This window comes from Apus apus, chromosome 25 (assembly GCF_020740795.1).
Source record: "Apus apus isolate bApuApu2 chromosome 25, bApuApu2.pri.cur, whole genome shotgun sequence".
Taxonomy (NCBI): domain Eukaryota; kingdom Metazoa; phylum Chordata; class Aves; order Apodiformes; family Apodidae; genus Apus; species Apus apus.
The window spans coordinates 6025689-6047576 of record NC_067306.1 but is presented as its reverse complement, the minus strand read 5'-3'; the positions used below and the strand labels follow the sequence as shown (position 1 = coordinate 6047576).

Here is a 21888-nt window from a genome sequence, read left to right as displayed (position 1 = left end):
AGACTCTGCTGCAGCACCAGAAGCCGCCTGGAACGCCAGCACCGCTGTCTGGAGAAGCTGAGAGGGAAGGAGGGCTGCCCCGTGACCACTGCCCGGAGAAGCCGAGGTGGGGCCGCCCGTACCCGCTCCGTGGGGAGCCAGTCCGCTCCCTGACGGGTCGCTGCTTGCTGGAGCCTGCCTGGCTGCAGCCTGCCCGAGCCTAACACCAGAGCCAGAGCCAAACTGGACCGGAGCCCGCAGCTGCCTGCCCTGTCCGCCTGCAGTTCTGCCCGGGATTGGAGCCGTGTCAGCCTGCCTGCCTGCTGCTGCGGGGTCACCTCTGCTACCGGGAAGCCAGTCCCCCACGGACCTGCTACCTCACCCTGCCAGCCGAAAAGAAGTCACATCCCAGGAACCACACGCTACGGAAGGGTGAACACACACACACAGACAAACACACACAGACACACACACACTCGAACTTTCCTGCCGGGCTCAACTCCTAGCCTTTTACTCCATTGGTTCCACACCTCTCCCTCGGGGTGTACATTTAATAAGAGCATAGTACTTTGGAATTATTTCCCTGACATATTCCTAGCCTACCTCTCCTGAACCTTGGTCCCTCATTTTGTGTTAACCCTTAATAAACTGGTTAATTTGTAAACTAAACGTTGGTCTCAGTAACAGTTTGTGGGCGTGGTGAAGGTGGTCCAGCGGTCCAGCAGCGATCGATCCTCTGTGCGAGGCAAGCGCTGCGTGTGCCCACGTTCTGTTTTAAATACCCCTCTGCATTGGGAGGGAAGTTGCGGAAGCATCTTGACTGCCAGCAGCCTCTGTGACAGCACTGGCTCATGACATCAGTAATCGGTAGTAATCAGATGACCGAACTAAGGTAGGAAGTTTTCTCTGTATATCCTTAATCCTGGCCCCAGGAAGGCAGCTGACTTCGCTACAAAGTGGGTCTGGCCCACATATAGGGCCTTCCACTCCCTTTAAAGTGAGTCACCTATGACAAGGACCTGTCTTTTTTCTTAACCGAGGTGGTTTTGATGCGAGGCATAGTCTGACTTTGTGTTGGTGACACCTCCATGTTTGGTGAACCATCATCTTCATCACTATTTGGTTCCACTTGCAGAGCATCATATCTATTTTACAATCTCACCTGGGAAAGTGGAACACAACTTTGCGCATGGAGGAACTTGTCACCGTTGCTCCCTATCCTGTAGGTCATCATGCTCAGCCAGGCGGAGAGACAACAGGGAGCGCTCTGCATCATGAGCTGTGACTGTGAGGTTTTCCCCAAATGCTTGTAGAAGACTTCATCTGCCTTTTTACCTTGAGCAGGAGGTGTGTGGCAGAAAGGCACTCTCCCCTGACAGTCTGTCCCCAAGGGGGACTCTCCCCTCACAGTCTGCCTGGGGAACATAGCCTAGAGCCCTTCTTGGCCAGCAATCACAGCCTTTGGGAGGTGAGACACATGACTGCACGATGGTTGGAGAGGGGCTGTCTGTAAAGCAGGGGGGTCTATTGCGTGTTCCCACAGCCAGCAGAGTGAAGGAAGTGCCTGTCCCTGTGGGGGCAATTCCTGCAGAATCCGCTCTTCATGCACCCCTGGGTGCACAGGGGAAGCAGCACTGCCAGGGGAGAGCTGAGGGTCCCTTCCCCCAAGCTCAGCCTGGCACAGGCACAGCCCCTCCCTCCCCGGGGTTGTTGCACAGCCAAGGAAGCTCCCTGCACCAGGGTGTCTTGCACAGCACAGAGGTACAAGGCACTGTCAGAGACCTCAACATCCTCCAGCTGCAGGAGGCTGTATTTCCCCGTGGTGTTCAGAAAGGTGGTGAAACGGCCGCTGCGCTTGGAGCCAGCTACTGCCTGATATGATACCAGCTGGAGACCTGGTCCTGTCCTCTGCTGATACCAGAGCAAGCCAGAAAACTGAGAAGTCTGGTAGGTGCATGTGGTCTGGAAGGTGTCTCTCTCCTGTACTGTGATTTCTTGTTGCTGGGTGATGGTTGTCTGCCCCATGGTGCCTGGAAGAAAGTGAAGGTCTGTAGCTCAGCAAGAAAAGGTTCTGGAAAGCAAACCAGGAGTGGGTGAAAACTCCTGGTGGAGAAGGCTCCCTGTCCTATGCCCTGCAAACAATCCTGAGGCCAGGTCACAGCCAGGGGAAGAGCAATTATGGGCAGAAGCTCAGAACTCTCAGCACAGTGAGGACCCTGATGAGAGCTGTGCTGTGTCCCTGCTCTTCCCCCCAGTCTCTGATTGCCCAGAGAACCAGGGAACAGTCTGTCATGCCTGACAATTGCGTGCTGGGACCAGCCCAATGACAGCAAATTGAGGATCCCTGGGAACAATGGCAAGAAGATTCATCCTGCTTCTTCATCCCTGTCAACTCCAAGGGTTCCTATCTCCATGAGTCCGTGCAGCACTGAGATGAATGTTGGCAAGAGGGAGGCCTGGCAAAGTTTACAGCAAGGAGAGAACTGGAAGCTCTGGCAGCCAGCCAGGCAGCACAGCCAGGTGGCACATTCAACGTCCCTGTGGCAGCAGCTTTGACAAGATGTACTAATTTGCACTGGGATGGGAGAACTTTGAGGCTTCAGAGACAGCTCAACAGTGACAGCAGGTGGATCAGAAGGAAAAGGCAGAGAAAGATGGATTGAAGGGGAGAGAAAAGACCCAAAAAAAGCATCTGAGGCATCTCTCCTCTCTCTTCCATTCTCCTTTCTGAACAGTAAGATATTCTTGAAAGAAACAGTGAAAAAGCCACAGACATGATATTTGCTAGCATTTTCCTGTAATTCAAGAGGATTTCCACACTTGGACCATGACAAGGCTATTGAGGTTTTCCACAGGGGATAACCTTCCTGTAAATTCTCCTTACTCCCCACATGGACCCAATAAGGCTGCTAGGAGTTTCCTGGGGAGAAGAGGTATGCCCTGAGGGAAAGGCAGGACTTACCCAGCAGTTGCCCCAGGAAGGCAGTGAGGATGAGGTATCTGAGGTGCATGTTGAGACAAAGCTGCCTGTTTGTGGAGTGAGAGAAAAAACCACCTCCCAGCCCTGAGACACCAGAGCTGCCGGAAACCACTCTGTTGGGGGAGCAAAGGGAGGAGCGGGGAGGAGAAATGACCTGTTCCTTCTTCAGACAGAACCTTCTGCATTTCAGTTTGTTCCCAGTGCCTCTTGTGCAGCCCTCAGGCATCAGCACAGGCCTCAGCCCATCTCATAGCCCTTCCTGGAGCCTGGGCCCTCTCACCCAGCACCTGGCTCTCCTTCTCTCTGGCCAGGCCAGCCTGATGTTCCCAAGCCAACAGATGTGTGCAAGCACCCACTCACCTCACAATCAGCCCCACACCCTTGGATCCCTCAAACATTGTCATGGCTTGGCAATAGCAGCCTGGGACCTGTTTTTCCTTCTCCAGTTGCTGGAACCCAGACCTTGCTTACACCCCAATCCCTCCCACTGCTGGCACAGACACCTACAGGTCCTGTGACCAGAGGCCTCTTCTCCACTTGCTGGCACTTAAGCCTCGCACATCACACCCCCTGGGCCATCCAGGACTGGCACCCAGGCCTACAATCCCTACAGCCATTGGTTGTTTGCCCAGCTACAGGCACCCAGAGCTCTCTTTCATACCAGTCTCTCCAGTTGCACTAGCTGACACACTTGCTGCTAGTTAAAAGAGAGCTTACTGAAGGAAAAAAAAATCAGTAAAAAGAAAATTGGCTTAATCCTGGCTCAAACCAGGACACTCAGCTTCTTGAGGAGCCTCTGTGTGCTGCTTTTTGCCCCAGAGTGTGGGTCCACCCATCTGTCTCTCTCTCACACTCCCTGATACTCGACCACCTTTGCAATTTCTCCTCTAGTTCTGCCCCATGACTGAGTAGATCATTCATGTGCTCACACTGTGAGTTATAACCAGTGCCTGCCCTGCTGCCAGCCCTGCAGCCCGACCCTTCTGGCCAGCAGCTGCAATGAGCCCTGTTGCAGGCAGTGCCAGCCTTCCACCATTGTCATCGAGCCCTCCCCCGTGGTGGTGACCCTGCCCGGCCCCATCCTCAGCTCCTTCCCACAGAACACCGTGGTGGGCTCCTCCACCTCCGCTGCCGTTGGCAGCATCCTCAGCTGTGACGGAGTGCCCATCAACTCTGGGTGCTGTGACCTCTCCTGCATTGCCAGCCGCTACTGTTGCAGAAGGTGTACCCTCTTCTAAAGCCTTTGATGACAGCCCACATAAAGGCCACCACGGAATCCCAAAGTTCATGCTGGACTGAGGACAGAGCTCCTGGCCACTGATTTCAGGGAGGCTGAGCATCCAGTGCTGCCCTTTCAAAGCAGATACAGCTGGGGCTCTCTGAAAACATGGACAAAGTCTAACTTCCTTGCTTCAGTCTCTCTCCCACCTCTTTCTTATCTTCAGATCTTCTGGGCTGTTAGATCCTCAAAGCCCACCTGAGGCATCTCCTGACTCCTCTCCCTTTGTGGGGCAGGCAGATGGGTGCCCTGTGGGTGCAGACTTTCTGCAGCTGCCTCTGATCTCCCACTATCAGCAGCCTCCTCTATAAGGGAACTCATTTCCCTCTTCAGAGTCATTAAAATGTTCTGCATCCCAGCCTCTGCCTCCACAAACTCCTTTTCTTGGTGGACATTGTCTCAAGCTGTCAAGGAAGAAAGGCATTGCCTTGGGTGACTGAGGATAAGGTGGGGCCACAAAGGAAACTTTCCCCAAACCCAGAAGAAGGGGAGGGTGGGACACAGGACAGTGGGTCCTTTCCAGCCACTGTCTCTGAGGAAGACATACTCAGCTCCTCCACAGCCAGTGCTGATCAGGCCCTGCATTCTGGCATCTCTGCTTGGATGTGGCCCCTGCATTCAGAGCATGTCCTACAGTTGATGAGATTGACCACTGCAACAGCCAAGAGGGAGCCTGGTGCTGCTGGAGGCTCTGAGAGTTCAGCAGATGACAAGCCTGTGCAGAAGGGAGTTCCTCCTGCCTTGTATAGCCCTGTGCTGGGAAAACCTCAGTCAGAAGGTCTCAAAAGGTGCAGGAGTGAGGACAGAGTGAGAAAAAGCCTTTGAAACAGACCAGGACCTTATCCTCCTTATTTTCACGCCTATTCCCTAAATGATGGTATACGCAAAGGTAAAGATAGCAAGGCAGGTCATCTATACATGTGTTTCTTCTCCACAAAGAGTTGCCCACACAGCCCAGAGGTCACATACATGTACAGAGCTAGAGGCAACTCACATGTTGATGTTGAAGATAGCCTGGCCAAGCCACACATAAGGGCGTCCATTGCCCAAGCCCTCATAACTACTTGGTGGTTCCTGGCCTTCCCCCAGCCATGATGCAGTTGTCCCCAAGGCTAGCTCTTCCTGTTTCAATGTGTGTTGCCCACCTCTACTTGGTGGTCTGCTCTCCCACTGAGATCTTAAGAGTTAAATATGTCGGTCCTACTGTAGAAGAAATGAGAAAAGGTTGAGGGAAGCCCATGAGATAGGGCATAAGAAAGGTGCCAAGGACCAACAGAGTGTGCTGGAAAAAAATTAAGTCCTCCAGATCACAGCACATGGCCAACACAACAACTGATGAGTTCATAGGGTGGTTCAGAGTATTTTTCAAAACTGTTGTAATCACATAATCCCAAGAAGGAGAAATGCCCCATGGCATTTCCTCTATGCTTTCAATTTACTTTGAACTCGGACCTCTGAAGGACACATCCCAGAGCAGGTACGCTGACAGGCCTCCAGGAAACCCTGAAGAGCAATGTGCAGTAGAGAAAGCCATAAAGAAAACTGGCGGGAAGGAACCATTACATAAGTGGTCCAAAATCCTTCATTGTCCATCCCCTCTCCAAAGATATGGTCAGAAAAACCACATAACCCATGGTGAAAATGAAGCAACTGGAGACTCTTTTATCACCACCTTCTTCCTCTCAAGCCACTGACAGTGTCCTCTCCTGGAAGAGAATCTTGGCCTGCAGATCCCTGGGTGCACAGGGGAAGCAGCACTGCCAGGGGAGAGCTGAGGGTCCCTTCCCCCAAGCTCAGCCTGGCACAGGCACAGCCCCTCCCTTCCCAGGGTTGTTGCACAGCCAAGGAAGCTCCCTGCACCAGGGTGTCTTGCACAGCACAGAGGTACAAGGCACTGTCAGAGACCTCAACATCCTCCAGCTGCAGGAGGCTGTATTTCCCCGTGGTGTTCAGAAAGGTGGTGAAACGGCCGCTGCGCTTGGAGCCAGTTACTGCCTGATAAGAGATATGCTGTGGGGCCTGATATGTCTTCTGCTGATACCAGAACAAGGCATCAAAGCCAGAGGTTTGGTATGTGCATCTGGTCTGGAAGATGTCTGTCTCCTGCACCATGACTTGTCCTCCTTGCTGGGTGATGGTGGTCTGCCCCGTGGTGCCTGGAAGAAATCAAGGGTCAGCAACATTTTAGGGGAAGACTTGTCATGTCACTGTATCAGCTTTCAAAGGCTCTGCTTGTCAAAAAATGTGTGCTGCTGAGATAGAACAGAGCTTCTGGAATGTTGTGTTTGGGAAACACTGGGTCTAAAGGGATCAGAAGAGGGAGGCAGAGAGAGGTGAACAGCTGGCAAGAGAAAAGGAAGGCAAGAGGTCTAAGAAGATTGGAGAGGAGCTGTTTCCTCTCAGTCTCATCTTTTCTTTGCCAGAAGTAACAGCATCTTGAAAAGCAGGTGCAAATCCACCCATGTGTCTGGATAGTTCCCAACATTTGCCCATAAGTCAAGAGTAGCTCCTGCAGAGAACTGTGGAGGGCTGAGGGTCTACTGGGGAGACGAGGAATTGTCCTGACAGTCAAAGCCAGTGCTTACCCAGTGGTTGCCTCAGGAAGGCAGCAAGGATGAGATACTCAAGGTGCATGCTGAGACTGATCCTCCTGCATGTGAGAGAGACTCAGAAACACACATGTCCACAGCAAGAGCCCTGAGGGGGCAGAGCTGCCGGAAATGACTGTGCAAGGGAAACAAAGAAGGAAATGGGGAGGAGGAAATTCTAGGTTTTAGCGTACCTGAATCACCCATGCTGTGGGCTTCTCTCCTCCAATAGTGATATGTGTTGTTCCTGCAGTCAACATCTTCTGCCTTTCCAAGGTGAGGGATTAAAGGGGGATAGGCTTGTCCCTGGTGACCAGCCTCTCTCACACATCCTTCTGTGCATCATCTTGCCAGTCCCATTTCCTTGATGCTTTGTGCCTCCAGTCTCATCAACCCCAAGACCACAGCTGAGTTGGCTTCTCCTGGCTCCTGCATGATGTCCAGTCCCAGGCACACCCCAGGGCTGCAGCTCTCACCAACGTCAACACCCTCAAGTCTGCACCCACAAACAGTCCCACTTCAGCCCTCCAGGCACTGGGAAGCAATAACTAGATTTTCCTGCCACACTGCCCATTCCATCTCATAAGTCAGCATCTGAAAAACTTTTTTGAATAAAAATAAAACCACTTAAACGCCAAAAAGCAGTCCTTTCACTTGACCATAACCTTTCCATTCTCTGTTTTCTCAAAACCAGTTGGATCTGCAGTTGTTTTCTTTCCATTGGACAAGATCTCTGCAGACCACCCATTCCAAGTCCCTGCTCAGAGCAGGTCTCACTGGATCAGGCTGGTCAGGGCTGTGCCCTGCCAAGTCACCAAAAATGTCCAAGGCCAAAGCCTGACCAACATCTCTGGACAGTACCTTCCAGTACTGGAGAGTTTTCAGGGACAAAACCAATTCAAAATAAAAACCATTTCTAGTATCTAAATAGAATTTCCAAGGTTCCAAATGGTGTCTTTTCCCTCTTGTCCTACCACTGTGCACTTTGAGAAGATCCTGGCTCCATCTTTTCCACATCCTCAAAGCACGTACTTGTAGACACCCATAAGGTCTCCCTTGACCTGTCTTTTGCTATGAACCCATTCCCTCAGGCTCTCAGTGTGTCATGTCCTCAAGCCCCCTGAGTGCCTTGGGCGCTTCCCCTGGGCTCCCTCCCACATGTCAGTAACTTGGCTACATGCTGAGGAGACAGACTGAACACAGGACCTCAGGCAAGGTGTCAAAGTGCCAAAGAGAGAAGGACCACTTCCCTGGGTCGGCTGGCTACACTTTTGCCAAGACATCTCAGAGTGCAGTAGGTCTGCTTTGCCACAAGGGCACACTGCTGCCTCACCTTGCCCAGAGGAACTGGCTGTTCTCGGCTCAGGCCTTTGCAGAAATGTCCTCTTTTGTTGTGTCCTACCTGGATGGTTGTTTCTGGTGGGAACTGCAGCACAAACTCCTTCTGCACATCACCTGTAAAGCCACACAGGTGTTTCAGCTTTGCTTGTCACCATATCCAACTACCTGTCACTTCATCAGCTTGCTCCCTGGGCTTGTTCTCCACCTCACTTTCTGTGAGCTGCCAAAGGGTGGTCCATGTATCTGAATAGTCTCACATTGCAGGCTCAAAGTTCAGCTAGTTCCTAGTTGCAAGGCAAGAGAGGGATTTTTGAGCAGCTGCATGAGCTACTAGAGCTATGCACCCTGCACTGGGAACCAGCTGGACAGGGAACTCCCCCACAGTGGCTGATTTTCAGCTTCAGCAAACCTTAGATCATCAGCCAACTTAGGCAACCCAACAATTCTCTTTCTGACTTCCTGAGACATGATCCTCACCCGTGTGTCTAGACAAGGCATGTCCAAGCTTTCATCATCACCTGCACACGATAAGGCTCTGTAGTTGCTGTAGGGGGAAATCCTCTACAACAGCCTCCTGGTCTGGAAGCTATGGTGAAAGCCTGAAGGTTTCAGTCCCCTCTACATCACTGTCTCATATCCGTGTTGAGCTCGAACTCCTGACTCTGTGGTATGGTTTCTGAGTACCAGAAGAGATTCCCCAGGGGAACACAATGGAGGTGCTAGAAGAAGTCTGTTGCCAATGTCGATGCTCGATGCCCGTGCCAGTGCTGGTGCTGATGCCAATGCCAAGTGGCAGGAGAACTGACCCAGGACCTGTTGCAGGGCAGGGCTGGTTTCTCCTGGCAGGCCTGGCCGGGGCTGTCATGGAATTCCATAATGTTCTTCCTGTGTCTAAGCTAATCTACCCTCTGTCAGTTTACACACTTCAGCCATTGTCCTGTCTGTACCGGGACCAATAGGATTTGATATCATCATTAATATCATAGAGAGTGAGATTGAGTGCTCCCTCAGTAGGTGTGCAGGTGACTGCAAGCTGAGAGGTGCAGTTTGTGCTCTTGAGGGAAGGGTGCCATCCAGAGGAACCTAGAGAGGCTTGAGGAGTAGGCCCATATGAACCTCATGAAGTTCAACAAGACACAGTGCATGGCCCTGCACCTGGCTTGGGGCAACCCACAGTGTCAATACAGCTTGGGGGATGATTTGATTGAGAATAGCTCTGTGGACACAGACCTGGGGATACTGTGTACAAAAAGATTGGACATCAGTCAGTAATGTTGCACGTGCTGCCCAGAAAGCCTGAACTACATCCTGAGCTGCATCAAAAGACTTATGTCCAGCAGATTCGGCCTTCAGATCCACTGAGATGAAGCCCCACCTGTAGTATTACCTCTGGGATTCCCAATAAAGGCATATGTGTAGTGATCCTTCCAGAGGATGGCCACAAAAATGATTTGAAGACTGGAACAACTGTCTGATAAGAAAAGCTGAGAGAGGTGAAAATGTTCAGCTGGACAGTGGAGTCCTGGCTCTCAGTGGGTGTGGGGAGAGGCTGTGCTTCCTCAGGTGCATTTGCACCTGCCTGTGCTTGTGAGTGTATTTGTGTGTGCCTGTGTGCAGTTGTATGTTCATTTGCAAACACATGTGAGAGTGTCTGGCAGAGTGTGTGTGAGCAAGAGCATTTCTTTGTGTCTGTGCGTATCTTTGTGCACAAACACGTTACCGCAGGTGAGGAACTGTGTGTTGTCAGCAAATGTGTGTGGGCATATGTGTGTGCAGCTGAGCACAGGTGCTTCTACATGACCTTCATGTATACCTACATTCAAGTGTGAGTGGGCAAGTGTGTTTAATATGCAGGAACATTTATGTGGTGACACATTCATGTGATGATTAAGGGACTTGGACATCTCTCCTATGAAGAAAGTCTGAGATAACTGGGGCTGTTTAGTCTTGAGAAGAGAAAGCTGAGAGGGGATCATATTAATGTCTATAAATATCTGACGGGTGGGTGTCAAGAGGAAGGGCTCAGTCTCTTTTTGGTGGTGCCAAATTACATGGAACAATGGATATAAGCTAGAACGTAGGAAGTTCCACCTCAACATGAGGAGAAACTTCGTTACTGTGAGGGTGATGGAACACTGGAACAGGCTGCCCAGCAAAATTGTGGAGTCTTCTTCTCTGGAGGCTTTCCAAACCTGCCTGGATGCGTTCTTATGTGGCCTGCCCTGGGTGATCCTGCTTTGGCAGGGGGTGTAAGAGTCAATCAGAAGATTAGTATTGTCTCTACACTGTCATCAGTGACTAGACCCCCAAAACTGGACTAACACCTCGACATGAGTTGGCAGTGGCTTGCTGCAGATGCAGAAACCATGGAGAACAGACTGAGGTACGGACAGTGCTGGTACCTGGTATGGGTCTATTCTACTGGAGCAGTAAAGCGAAGAACTGCTGTCAAGGAAGGTGGATGGTGCTTGATGTGCCGACACCAAGGAAGCCTCAGCTGAACTTTCCTCGTTATAATGTTATTATAATACAAAAACACACCTCCTGGTAAGAAGCTACCCACCTCAAAAGCTGGCTACGCCTCAGACACTCCTCTCTGGGCATGCGTGGAAGCCTCACTCCAGACAAGTGGAGACTGGCACATTTCCACGGGACAGAGGTGGAGTGGAGGTGGGTCCAAGGAGGAGCAAGGTGTGCTACCCAGGATAAAAGATGGTTCCTTCGTAACCAGACTTGCAAGATCTTCCCCACCGAGAGATCGAAGAAGAAGCAGCAAAACCCCTTCTGGATTCGGGACCATAGGGACGCCTTTGGACCTGTGGTGGTAGCTATTATCCTCTTTCCCCCCCTTTTTACCTCGTTTTTCCTATTCTTTCTTCCTTTCTATCACAAGCCGCTTTACGGGCAAGACCAATAGAGTGACTGTGTGTTGGTAACTTAACTCCCTGGGCCTGTTGGCATTTCATTTTTGCACTTTGGGATCACAGCTGAAACGAACCACCACGTGTCCACCGAGGAGTGGACCGAGACAGGGGGGTTGGACTAGAAGATCTCTAGAGGTCCCTTCCAACCCCAGCATTCTATGATTCTGTGATTTCAGGAGTTCATGTGTGTGCGTGTGCAGGAGTTCTTGTGTAACTGGGTGTGCATGCGCATGTGTTTTGATCTGTGCTCACACGTGACCACATGACTTTGTGCAGGCACACGTGTGTGCTTCCCCTGCTATATGTGCATAAGAGCCCATGTGCATCTATGAAGATGCATCCTTGTGACTGCACACACCTGTGTGAGCCTCAGGATAGACATGTGTGTGCACCCTGTGTGTGCACACAGGTGAGCCATCTGCATGCACATGGCTGAGCATTTCCTTCCATTTGCTTGTGATGTCAATGTGTTATAGGTGAATCATGAAATCAATTTGCTGATCAAATGTGAATGTATATGGTTGAATGTTAAAATGCAATGTTTATTAAAATGCTGGAAGTTATGTTTGTTATATGTTGGAAGTTATGTTAAATGCTGGTTTAAATGTTAGAAGTTATATTCATGTTTGTAAAGCATTGAATGTTGTGGTTATGTGAGAGTTAATGTTGGAAGCTATACCCTGTCATGTATCAAACCTTAAGTTATATAACATTTTGAGTGACTGCGCATGTCCCGAGGAACGGCTATCACCATGCAGAAGATGGAATTTTCCAAGAAGGGGCAGAGCTTTGCAACGGCGGGAAAAAGAACGCAGAGTATGGAATTTTCCAAGGAGAGGCGGAGCCTTGCACCAGCGGGAAAAAGAACTCTATAAGAAAGGACCCCGCGAGGACCCGAGTGCGCGTCTTGGTGGAGCGGTGACTCCCGGCGTGCCCAGCGCTGTTTGCTCACTTACCTCAAATAAATTAATTATTTCTAAAATTTTTCTGGCTGTTTATTGCCTATTACAAATGGATGAGGTCAAAATGAGAACAAGAGCTCTCAACCCTTCTGTTCCTCCAGAGACAGGAGCAAAAGAAGGAGAGTTTGGAGAAGTCTAAAATCCCACTGTCCACACAGGAGGAGAAAGTGGAAGCTTATCTGGAGGTTTGCCAATGAGAGCAAGTCTGCACAGACACATGCCTATCCTGGGACACCTGAGTGGCCATGGCATCTGGAGGTGTCAAGTATCCCAGTCCCAAGGCTCAGAAGCAGCAGAGTGTGTCCTGGAGATGGAAAGCACAGGATGAGAACCTCCCTCTGGGTGCCCCTCTGCAGCCCAAAGCCATCGCCTTAGACATTTGCAGGGTGAAGTGGATGTGGAGAGTAATGGACTTGTGGGTGTGTGGGAGACTGGAAGCGATGGAGGGAGGGACATGAAAAGGAGGGAGGGAGAAGGGAGGAAGAGTGGAGGGAGAGAGAAGGGAGGGAGGGAGTCATTCAGTCTTGGAGGGAAGAAGGGAGGCCGGGTGAGAAGGGTGTGACATGTCCTGAGGGTGTGGGGCTCAGGACTGCAGGGCTGGAAGCAGCCAAGCCCCTCCCTGCAATCAGGGGCCCCACCAGAGTGCCACAGCCTTATATTAACTGTCTGCACAGGAGCCCTCTGGCTCTTGCTCTGCATCTGCTGCTCACACTGATGTGTTTCTGCCCTGGAAATCCTTGGGATCATCATCCTGGCAGTTCATGAATGAGTGGGCATGGTAGAAAGGATAAAATGAAAAGGCAGCACTGGAGGAAATCCTATGTCACAGCCTATGTCATTAGCTGGGACATTGTGATTCAGAGGTGAGCATGTCAGAAGATTATTACCTCCACAAAGGGTGCCTGTGGGCCTTAGCAAGTGCAGGGTCCTTATGAAAGCAAGTACAGCTCCTCTCTCCCTCACCCACTTCTCTTGCTGCCTTTTCCATTGAGGCACACACAAGGGAAGCTCTTTCTCTGCCTCCAGCAACAGCCGCCCCAGACAATCCCTGTGTGCTCGTGTGTGATGAATGTGGGGCCTCATCCCTGGAGCTGACGGTACCAGAGGATGACGTCGCTGGTCTGGATGTGGGGATGTGAGCAATTGATGTTGATGCTGATGTCGGTGCCTTGGGTGGTCTCTGCTGATGGCTCCTGCTGCACCTGGGCTCTGTCAGCAGCCACTACCAATGAGAAAAAGAAGAAAGAAACAAGAAATCCTACTTTCTTCCCAACCTTGCCTGCTGTTTCCCAGAACAAATTCCGCAGAATCAGTCAGGAACAGATAGAGATGTTGAGGCAAAGAGATTACTGAGGATGGCAATATGTGCAGTCTTGGAAATGTACATTCATAATTGGTGGAGAGGTGAATGCATGAATGACAGGTGGTAGTGCTGAGAAAAAAAGAAAGAGAGAAAAAGGTAGAAAAGGAAATGAGAAGCAATGACTGCATGAGTTATAGGGGAAGACAGAGGCAAGGAAGGGAACAGGAAGGGTTTTTCAAAGAGTAGAATGAAGATTTTTCTGAATGAACGTGGGATGATTGGAGAGGGAAGGGATAGACCGGAGGATGGTTTTGGGGGCCAAAATCTGTGAAGAAGCCAGAAAAGGTGGCAGCCTTAAGGGTCCTGCGGGGCCCCATGGAGAGAGGCCTCTGTGGCTTTGCATGGGCACCAGCTGCTCTCTGGCTACATGCATTCTCCTCTGTCCTCCAGCAAGGACTCCCAGAAAAGAAGAGCTCTGACTCAGGAGATGAGGCAGCTTCCCAAAGCTCACTCCAGCTCCAAGGCTGGAAACAGCAGCCACTAGTTTCCTGTGGATGGCAGTGAGGAGGCTGAGCCCCCTTCCAGCTGCCTCTCTGCAGTCCCAGCACGATGCCAAAAAGTTGTGAAGTGGCAAGGGGAGTGTGAAGACGTGCCCATGGGCGTGAAGTGAGGTGGGAATGACAGAGTCAGAATGGAGGTGAGAAGGGACCTCCAGAAGATATCTAGATCAACACTCACTTAGAAGAGATCCCATTAGACTAGGTTTCTCAAGCTCACATTCCATTCAGCCTGAACACCTCCCAGGATGGAGATTGCACAACCTCCCTGGGAAACCTGGTCCAGTGATTTTAGCCTACTGCTCTATCAGGTTTCTCCATGTGCCTTGGGTGGTCTCTGCTGATGGCTCCTGTTGTACCTGGGCTCTGTCAGCAGCCACTACCAATGAGAAAAAGAAGAAAGAAACAATAAATCCCACTTTCTTCCCAACCTTGTCTGCTGTTTCCCAGAACAAATTCCGCAGAATCAGTCAGGAACAGATAGAGATGTTGAGGCAAAGAATTTACTGAGGACGTCAACCCATGCAGTCATGGAAGTGTTCAGTATTAGTTAGTGGAGAGATAAATACGTGAATAACAGGTGTGAGAGTGCAGTCATTGAAAAAAGAGAGAATGGGAGTGAGTAAGAGAAAGAGAAAGTGAGAGAGAAGCAATGCAGGAGCAATGTCTGTGTAAGTTACAGGAGAAGACACAAAGGAAAGGAAGGCAACAGGAAAAGCTGGAGAAAGAATAGAGCAAAGAGTTTTCTGAGGGAATGTGGGATGACAGCAGAACGAGGGATAGAAATGGATGATGGTTTCTTGGGCAGAGATGCATGAAGAAGCCAAATGGGATGACAGCCTCAAGGGACCTGCAGCGTCCCCAGTAAGAGTTTCACCCACACAGAAAGGCCTCAGGGACTCTGCAAGGACAACAACTGCCCTCTGGGGACATGCACTCTCGCATGCACCAGCAAGGACTCCTCAGCAACAAGTAGCCTGCACAGTGCCCACTGCAGCCAGGGACAGCTGCAAGGCCCTGACCCAGGAGCTGCAACAGCTTCCCAAAGCTGGCTCCAAGCTCCACAACTGGAAATGACAGCCGCTGGTTTCCTGTGGATGGCAGTGAGGAGGCTGAGAGCTCTCCTCTGCAGTCCCAGCACGATGCGGAAAAGTCGTGTTCGGGCAAGAGGAGTGCAAAGATACATGTGCCCATCGGTGTGCATGGGTCAGGGAGGCCTGGGGAGAGGTGGAATGACAGAGTCCGAATGGAGGTGAGGAGGGACCTGCAGAAGTCGTCTAGATCATCCCCCAGCTCAAAACAGATCCCATTACATGAGGTTCCTCAAGGTCACACTCAGACCAGCCCTGAACACCTCCCAAGATGGAGACTGCACAACCTCCCTGGGAAACCTGGTCCAGTGCTTTTAGCCTACTGCTCTATCAGGTTTCTCCATGTGTCAGTGGCTTGTCCATCACCTCTACTCCTACTGCTGAGCACTTCCTGTATCTTGGTCCATCTTCGCAGCCTCCACTGGTGAACTAGTTGTAGAAGGCAAGAAGTTCTTCCCTGTGACAACTCTTCTTCACAATGGGCAGGCCCATTTCTCTCAACTTCTCCTCATGCGTCACGTTTGACAGTGCCTTAACCCCCTTGGTTGCCATGGTTAGACTCTCTCCAGTATGTTGATTAGGGAGGCCCAGTTTGGAAGCAGCACTCCAGATGTGGTCTGCAATGGACCAGAGGGAAGGGATTACCTTCCTGGACCTGCTGGCAGCACTTTGTCTGTCACAGCTCAAGATGTGTTTGGTCTTCTTTGCTGCAAAGCACATTGCTGTCTTCTGTTGAGCAAAGTGTCTTCTAAAACACCACATCCCTCTGTGTGGCTCTGATTCCTAGACATTGACTCCCCAACATGTGGGTCTCCATGATACAGTTTCCATCCCACATGCAAAACCTTGTCCTTACTTTGGTCATATCTTTGCCCAGCCTCTTCAGACACTACTGGGAGATCTATGACCCCCCGTAGGGGAGGCTGAACTAGACAGACAGCAAAACTGGCCAGAGATATTCCATTCCATATATCTACGTAAGCTCAGAGGAAGGTCAGTGATCACAGAAGACAACTTTCTTCCTGCTTTTTCTTCCCTTCTCTTCTCTCCAAAGCCAGCATCCAGGGAGGACTCCATCCATCCATCACCATCAACCCCTAGGCTGTGCATCCCTGACCCTCATAACTGTCCACTCAGCTCCTGTCTGGTCTTCCGCTCCCTCTGGCAGTGCTTCGGGACTTCTCAGGACTGTTCACAGCTAAGGAAAGTGCCATGGGAATTGCTGGGGGCGAGGGGAAGCAAGAGGCTTTTGCACATTCCTGAATACATTTGTATATAATTGTACATATTTTCTTTTATCATTAGTTCTAATTAAAGCTGTGCAGTTCAGTTTTCAATCCAGAGAGTCTTTCTCCCTCATTCTCTCTCTCCTTCCCGACGTGGGTGGGAGGGGCAAGGGATCGATTGTTGTCTCCGGTTTAATTGCCAATCCTAAGTCAAACTGTGACAGTGCTCCAGTCCTCTGATCATCCCTGTGGCCCTTCTCTGAACCCTCTCCAGCCTGTCTGCATCCTTTTTGTAGAGTGGGGACCAAGATTGTATGCAATACTCCAGGTGTGGTCTGACAAGGTCTGAGTAGAGTGGGAAGATAATGCCTTTATCTTTGCTGGTGATGCCCTTCTTCATGCAGCCCAGCATCCTGCTGGCTTTCTTTGCCTCTGCAGCACACTGTTCAATCATGTTGAGCCTGTTATCCACCAAGACCCACGGGTCCCTGTCCACAGGGCTGCTCTCTAGCTAGATGGATCCCAGTCTGAACTGCACTCCTGGGTTGTGTGTTCCCAGGTGCCAAACCTTACACGTGTCTCCACTGAACTTCATAAGGTTTCTGCCACCCTCCAGGGTGGCTTAGAGGAGTGGGCTAGCAGAAACCTTATCAAGTTCTATTTGTTGCTTCCACTATTGTTATTTAAAGAATCAACAACCTAATTTTCATTAATATTTTGCAGAAAATAATATTTAGACTATTGTGAATATTCACCTGCCTCCCTCAAAAAAAAAATGCTGAAGATAAAATTACAAATGCAGAAGTAATTTATTTGCTCAACCATGTGTATGAAAACAAAGTACGTTTCTCTGCATATTCTGACCAACTAGCAACCCAGCAATATTTTAAGACTGTGTAATATCAGAATTGAGTATGTTTTCATAACTGCAGTTGTCAGGATCATAGCGCAATGCATTTTCTTTGTACAAAAGAGGCACATTTGAGTGAGATGGTAAAGGGTTACATTTGCCTTTGGAATTAACCAACAGCCTAAAGGAAGTATGCGCATTGAATTCCTTTTTGTTAAAATAACGGTGATTATAGAAAAATTCCATGTTTTAAAAAATCTATATTCCTTCAAGGAACAGATGCAGACACACAGTTTAAACAGGAGATTCAAGAGCATCAACAACCACCTATGCATAAAGCAAGACACCCTCTAGTCCCACAACAGCATGGGACACAGGTAACAAAACGCTCAATCAGGTTTTAGCTAGCAAGAGGGAGATGTTCTTCACAAGTGACAGACAGTATGAATAAAACACCTATATTCTCAGCTATAACTGAGTGGTTCCTGGTGGGAAATGAGAAGATCACTGAAGTATCAGATGCAGTTCTTGTTGCATTAATCATCACTTACAAGAATAAGAGTGCATGCAAACAGTTTCAATGGGGCCAGATAATATCCCAGAAAGATGTGTTAGGAAAACGTATTCCTTCAGTTCTCAGCAAAATCTATGTCTCTGGGATTTTCACTATACCTGGAATATCTACATCCTCCTTTTTTGTTTGTTTGTTTGTTTGTTTGTTTGTTAAATAAGTGAACAAAAAACCCCGAACAAAATTGGGCTTACAGATTGCTTTTCTAGGTCTGGGTGAAGAGGATTATCCAACTGCAGGTGCAAAAGACTGCAAGGTGAGACCTGTGGTGTCACAGATTAACCCAATTAAAAAAGAAAACTAACCAGAATGAAGAAAATCAAGTATGCAAATTAACCTTGCTCACCTTGGTTAGCAATTGTATTCATTGTACTCCTCCATATAATATATGAGCTTACTGCCTCTCCTAGATAGTTAGTTGTCCTAATTTCTTTCAAGAGACAACTTTGCTTTAAGGCAAAATTGGAGTTACACATGCCACTCTCTCTGATCAGAAACAGTGAGGCAAGAAAGGAGAACTAAGCTTGCCTACAACTTTACCAGTTTATTTTGTGTGACAGATAATGCATTTCTACAGCCTCCCATGAGAACTCATGCAGAGGAGGTTTAGCAGGCTATCAACACACTTCGTATCTCATATCACATTACATTAATCATCAGCTTACACTAAAAAGTGCACCTGTCCTTGCCTGTTTGTTCCATGCAATGAAAAACCTTCCTTAATATTGCAGTTGTTCAATGGATCTCTATATTTGTTAGAAGATTTTGCACATTAACATCTACTCATACTGCAAACACTATATTTACAGCTCTTCTTGTCAGAGTGTATGCCTCTTGTTTTCAGGTATAAGGGAAATGAGCTAACCAAAATGACACAAATGGGTTAGTTCTGTGCTCAACTGCTGACAATTTAAAAAAACAAAATTAATATTTATATATTTTGTGTCTTAAATGTTCAGATAAGGGTCTTACAATTCTACCTCACAGTCTGGACCTGATGGTGAGATGCCGTAAATTCAACACAAAAACTTGCGCTGATGAAATTTCTAGCCCAGTTTTGTTCACTGAAGCAACCTGGACAAGCATCTGAGTTTTCAAGTATTTACCCAGAACAAACCCAATCTCAGCTACACAGCACAGGTCAACTAGGCACAGTTTCATGCAGAGTGGAACCAAACCTGGCTGAGCTCTCCCAGCTCAGCTCCCTGGCACTGGTCTCACTCAGGTTGCTCAGGGAAAGGGGAAGCCCTTGGCTGCGCTGCCTGCAAGTTGGACCTGAGCTCAGGCTGACAGAGGAGAGGTGTGCTTAGAAAATTTACCCACGGTGCACAGTCACAAAGATGGTTTATATCGGACATGACTGTGGGATGGCAGCTGGCTTTGGTGTACCTGGTCTCAAACCCAATGTCCCTCTGCCCAAGGGGCAGTTTCCTAGACTGAGATTCCAGTGTGTGAGGCTTGAAGGTCCTTGTTGCCTCAAGCACAAACCAGCCATCAGCTCTTTGGCTTTGCTGTACAAGACACAGGGTCTGTCCTTCCCCTCACAGCACAGCAATATCAGCCTTTACGGTCCTTTCATTCAGTACCTGCGTGATCCAAGGTCTCAGCCCCTGCCTGCCACAGCAGCAGGTCGATGAACTACACAAGTACATTTGGCATTGACACGGACATGAGAGAGGGCTGTGTCCCACCCCAGACACCATTGACACTGCATGGGAAGCAGGTCCACTCAGGGCTGGCCAACACATAGTTGGCAGGATTCCTCAGCCTTTCTCCTCACCCATAAAGCAATTCTCATCCTTTTGAACTCTCCAACGTGGGAGACAACAGCTGTGTCCGGGCCTGACAAAGCAGGGAGCAGTGACTTCCAGCCATTCTGAGGCACTGCCAATAGTGTCACACAGAATTAAACTAAAGATCCAAACTGGAGTGAAACCATCCTTCTTGTGGACTGAAATTGGTAGCAGCAGCAGAGTGTGAGCTTCCGTGAGGCTGAAAAAGAAGCACTCAGGAGGCAGGAGCTGCATTCCAGTGCCTCTTCACTGGACAGATCACTAGCAGGCTGGTGCCATCACCACTCAGCTGCACTCAGGGTCATTCTGACCCTGGGAATGTGCTGCTCTGTGGTGCTCACGGAGAGAGCAGTGGAGAGTGTCCCTGCCTGAGCAGCACATTCTCTCATGATGGGGGATACACAAGGACACACACAGGCTCAGGCACACAGGCATGGAACACTGCTCATATTTGTGCTGCTGTGTGCATCCACGCAACTCTGGCTGCTTTCAGGTACATGCACAAGAAGAACACACGTCAGTACATCATGAGCCATAGACTCTACTGAGGACTCTCCTGGAGACTGGGCTGCTTGTGGTAAAAACAGAGCAGCACAACACATACACCTGGGGAGGCAACAAGAAGAGACCTAAAACAACAGATCATCGGGGTGAGTTGAGGAGGGAGGGACAGAGAAGGCCATTGCATGTCCTTATGCACAGCAGCCTGTGGCATCCTGCTGAGGATCACTGGAGCTTCTTCCTGGCAAGGGCACTTCAAACAACCCCACCAGACTGGCGCAGGTTGATGTCACTTACCTGCTCTGGACCCATCCAGCTGAGCTGAGCTGAGTCTTCTGAATGGATTGCTACATTCCTGTCCTAGAAATCCTGAGGCCTTTCATCCTAGTGTTCAGAAGAAGCCTTCACTAGTGAATGGGCATGGAACAAACCTGGAGATGAGAAGGCAGCAGTGTTGGAAACCCAAACACAGCCCATATCATTAGCTGTGATGCTTTGCATTGAAGATGAGCTTGTCAGGAAATTGTTACCTCGGCCAAGGGTGCCTCTGGTCCTGCGGCAGTGAAGGGCGGGTATAAAAGGCAGCTCAAGTCCCTGCTCTCTCATCACCTTCACTTTCTTCCTTCTCCCTGGGAAGCAGGTGAGTGCGAAGCCCTTATTTCTCCTCTTCCAAAATCTCTCTTTGATTGACTCTCATCTGGTATTGGCTCTATCCTGTGCTGCGGTTTCAATCTTCTTGTCATGATGTAGAGAAGCGGTAAGAAGGTATCCTTAGAGAGGGCCTGGAACTTGGCTTGGGGGGGTGGGGAGAGTGCTGTGTTATGATTTAGAAGAGAACCTCTCTGGGCCAGATTGCTATGTATTGGGCATTGAAGACCCTGTGGCTCCTGGATGAGCCGCCAGCTCCTCAGGCAGTTTTGGCCTTCACTCACTTTGGATAACCAGGCTGCTCCTCACCCACCCTTGTGCTCTTCTTTTCCTTTTCCCTCTCTCCCAGGTGCACCTGCAGCCCAGAGACATGTCCTGCTACAACCAGTGCCTGCCATGCCGGCCCTGCGGCCCCACCCCACTGGCCAACAGCTGCAATGAGCCCTGTGTCAGGCAGTGCCAGAGCTCCACTGTCGCCATCGAGTCTCCTGCTGTGGTGGTGACCCTGCCCGGCCCCATCCTCAGCTCCTTCCCACAGAACACCGTGGTGGGCTCCTCCACCTCTGCTGCCGTTGGCAGCATCCTCAGCTGTGACGGAGTGCCCATCAACTCTGGGTGCTGTGACCTCTCTGGCATTTCCAGCCGCTACTATGGCAGAAGGTTCCTCCGTTGATACAGATGCTGGGAAAGCTCCAAGAAGACACACTGAGGAGCTCAGAACACGCAGCTGGGCAGGAAATCAAGACTTCTAATGTGTTCTCTGTATATCTGCATTACTTTTGCCTTCCTTCCCTTTTCTTTGTTTTCTCTGGTTCCCCTCACCAGCAAGTTCTCACCAGGGTCTCACCCTGGATGGGACCCTTTTGTCTCCTCTCTATCTATGGGACAGGCAGACACACACCATGTAGGAACTTATCCACAGTCATGTATTGCAGACACGAGGCTTCTCCCAGGACTCCCTGTACTGCTGTCTTCCAGTGGCAGTGACTTTGCTTCCTTCTTTGGTTTCATTAAAGTTCTGCTGCATTTAAACCTGGCCTCCATGTGGTGCTTACTTTTGCAGGCATGAGGGCAAAAGGAAACGTTTCTCTGTTCACAGAGAAAGGGGAGGTTGGGACACTATGGTCCAGGCCCAAAGGGTTGTTTTGAATGGGTGAGGGGGTGTTGGTTTCTTCTTCTGTATAACGAGTGATAGGACAAGAGGAAATGACCACTAATTGTTCAAGATTTAGATTGGATTTTAGGAAAAAATTCTTCACTGAAAAGTTTCCCAGGCAATGGAACAGGCTGCATAG

General features: G+C 49.8%; 1 protein-coding gene and 1 gene segment (V, D, J or C); one reads left to right on the top strand and one right to left on the bottom strand.

The window, feature by feature from the left end:
• The first annotated feature begins 737 nt into the window (after positions 1–737).
• Positions 738–21625, top strand: LOC127394546 (feather keratin Cos2-3-like). The gene is made up of 2 exons (XM_051640582.1): positions 738–871; positions 20943–21625. The coding sequence occupies exon 2, from the start codon at positions 20964–20966 to the stop codon at positions 21264–21266; it is 303 nt and encodes a 100-aa protein (XP_051496542.1). The 5' UTR covers positions 738–871; positions 20943–20963; the 3' UTR covers positions 21267–21625.
• LOC127394288 (T cell receptor alpha variable 1-2-like) lies at positions 5661–6872 on the bottom strand. The segment is given in 3 exon segments: positions 5661–5741; positions 6099–6394; positions 6824–6872. Coding segments are annotated over 3 exon segments (426 nt in total).
• Positions 21626–21888: the final 263 nt, after the last annotated feature.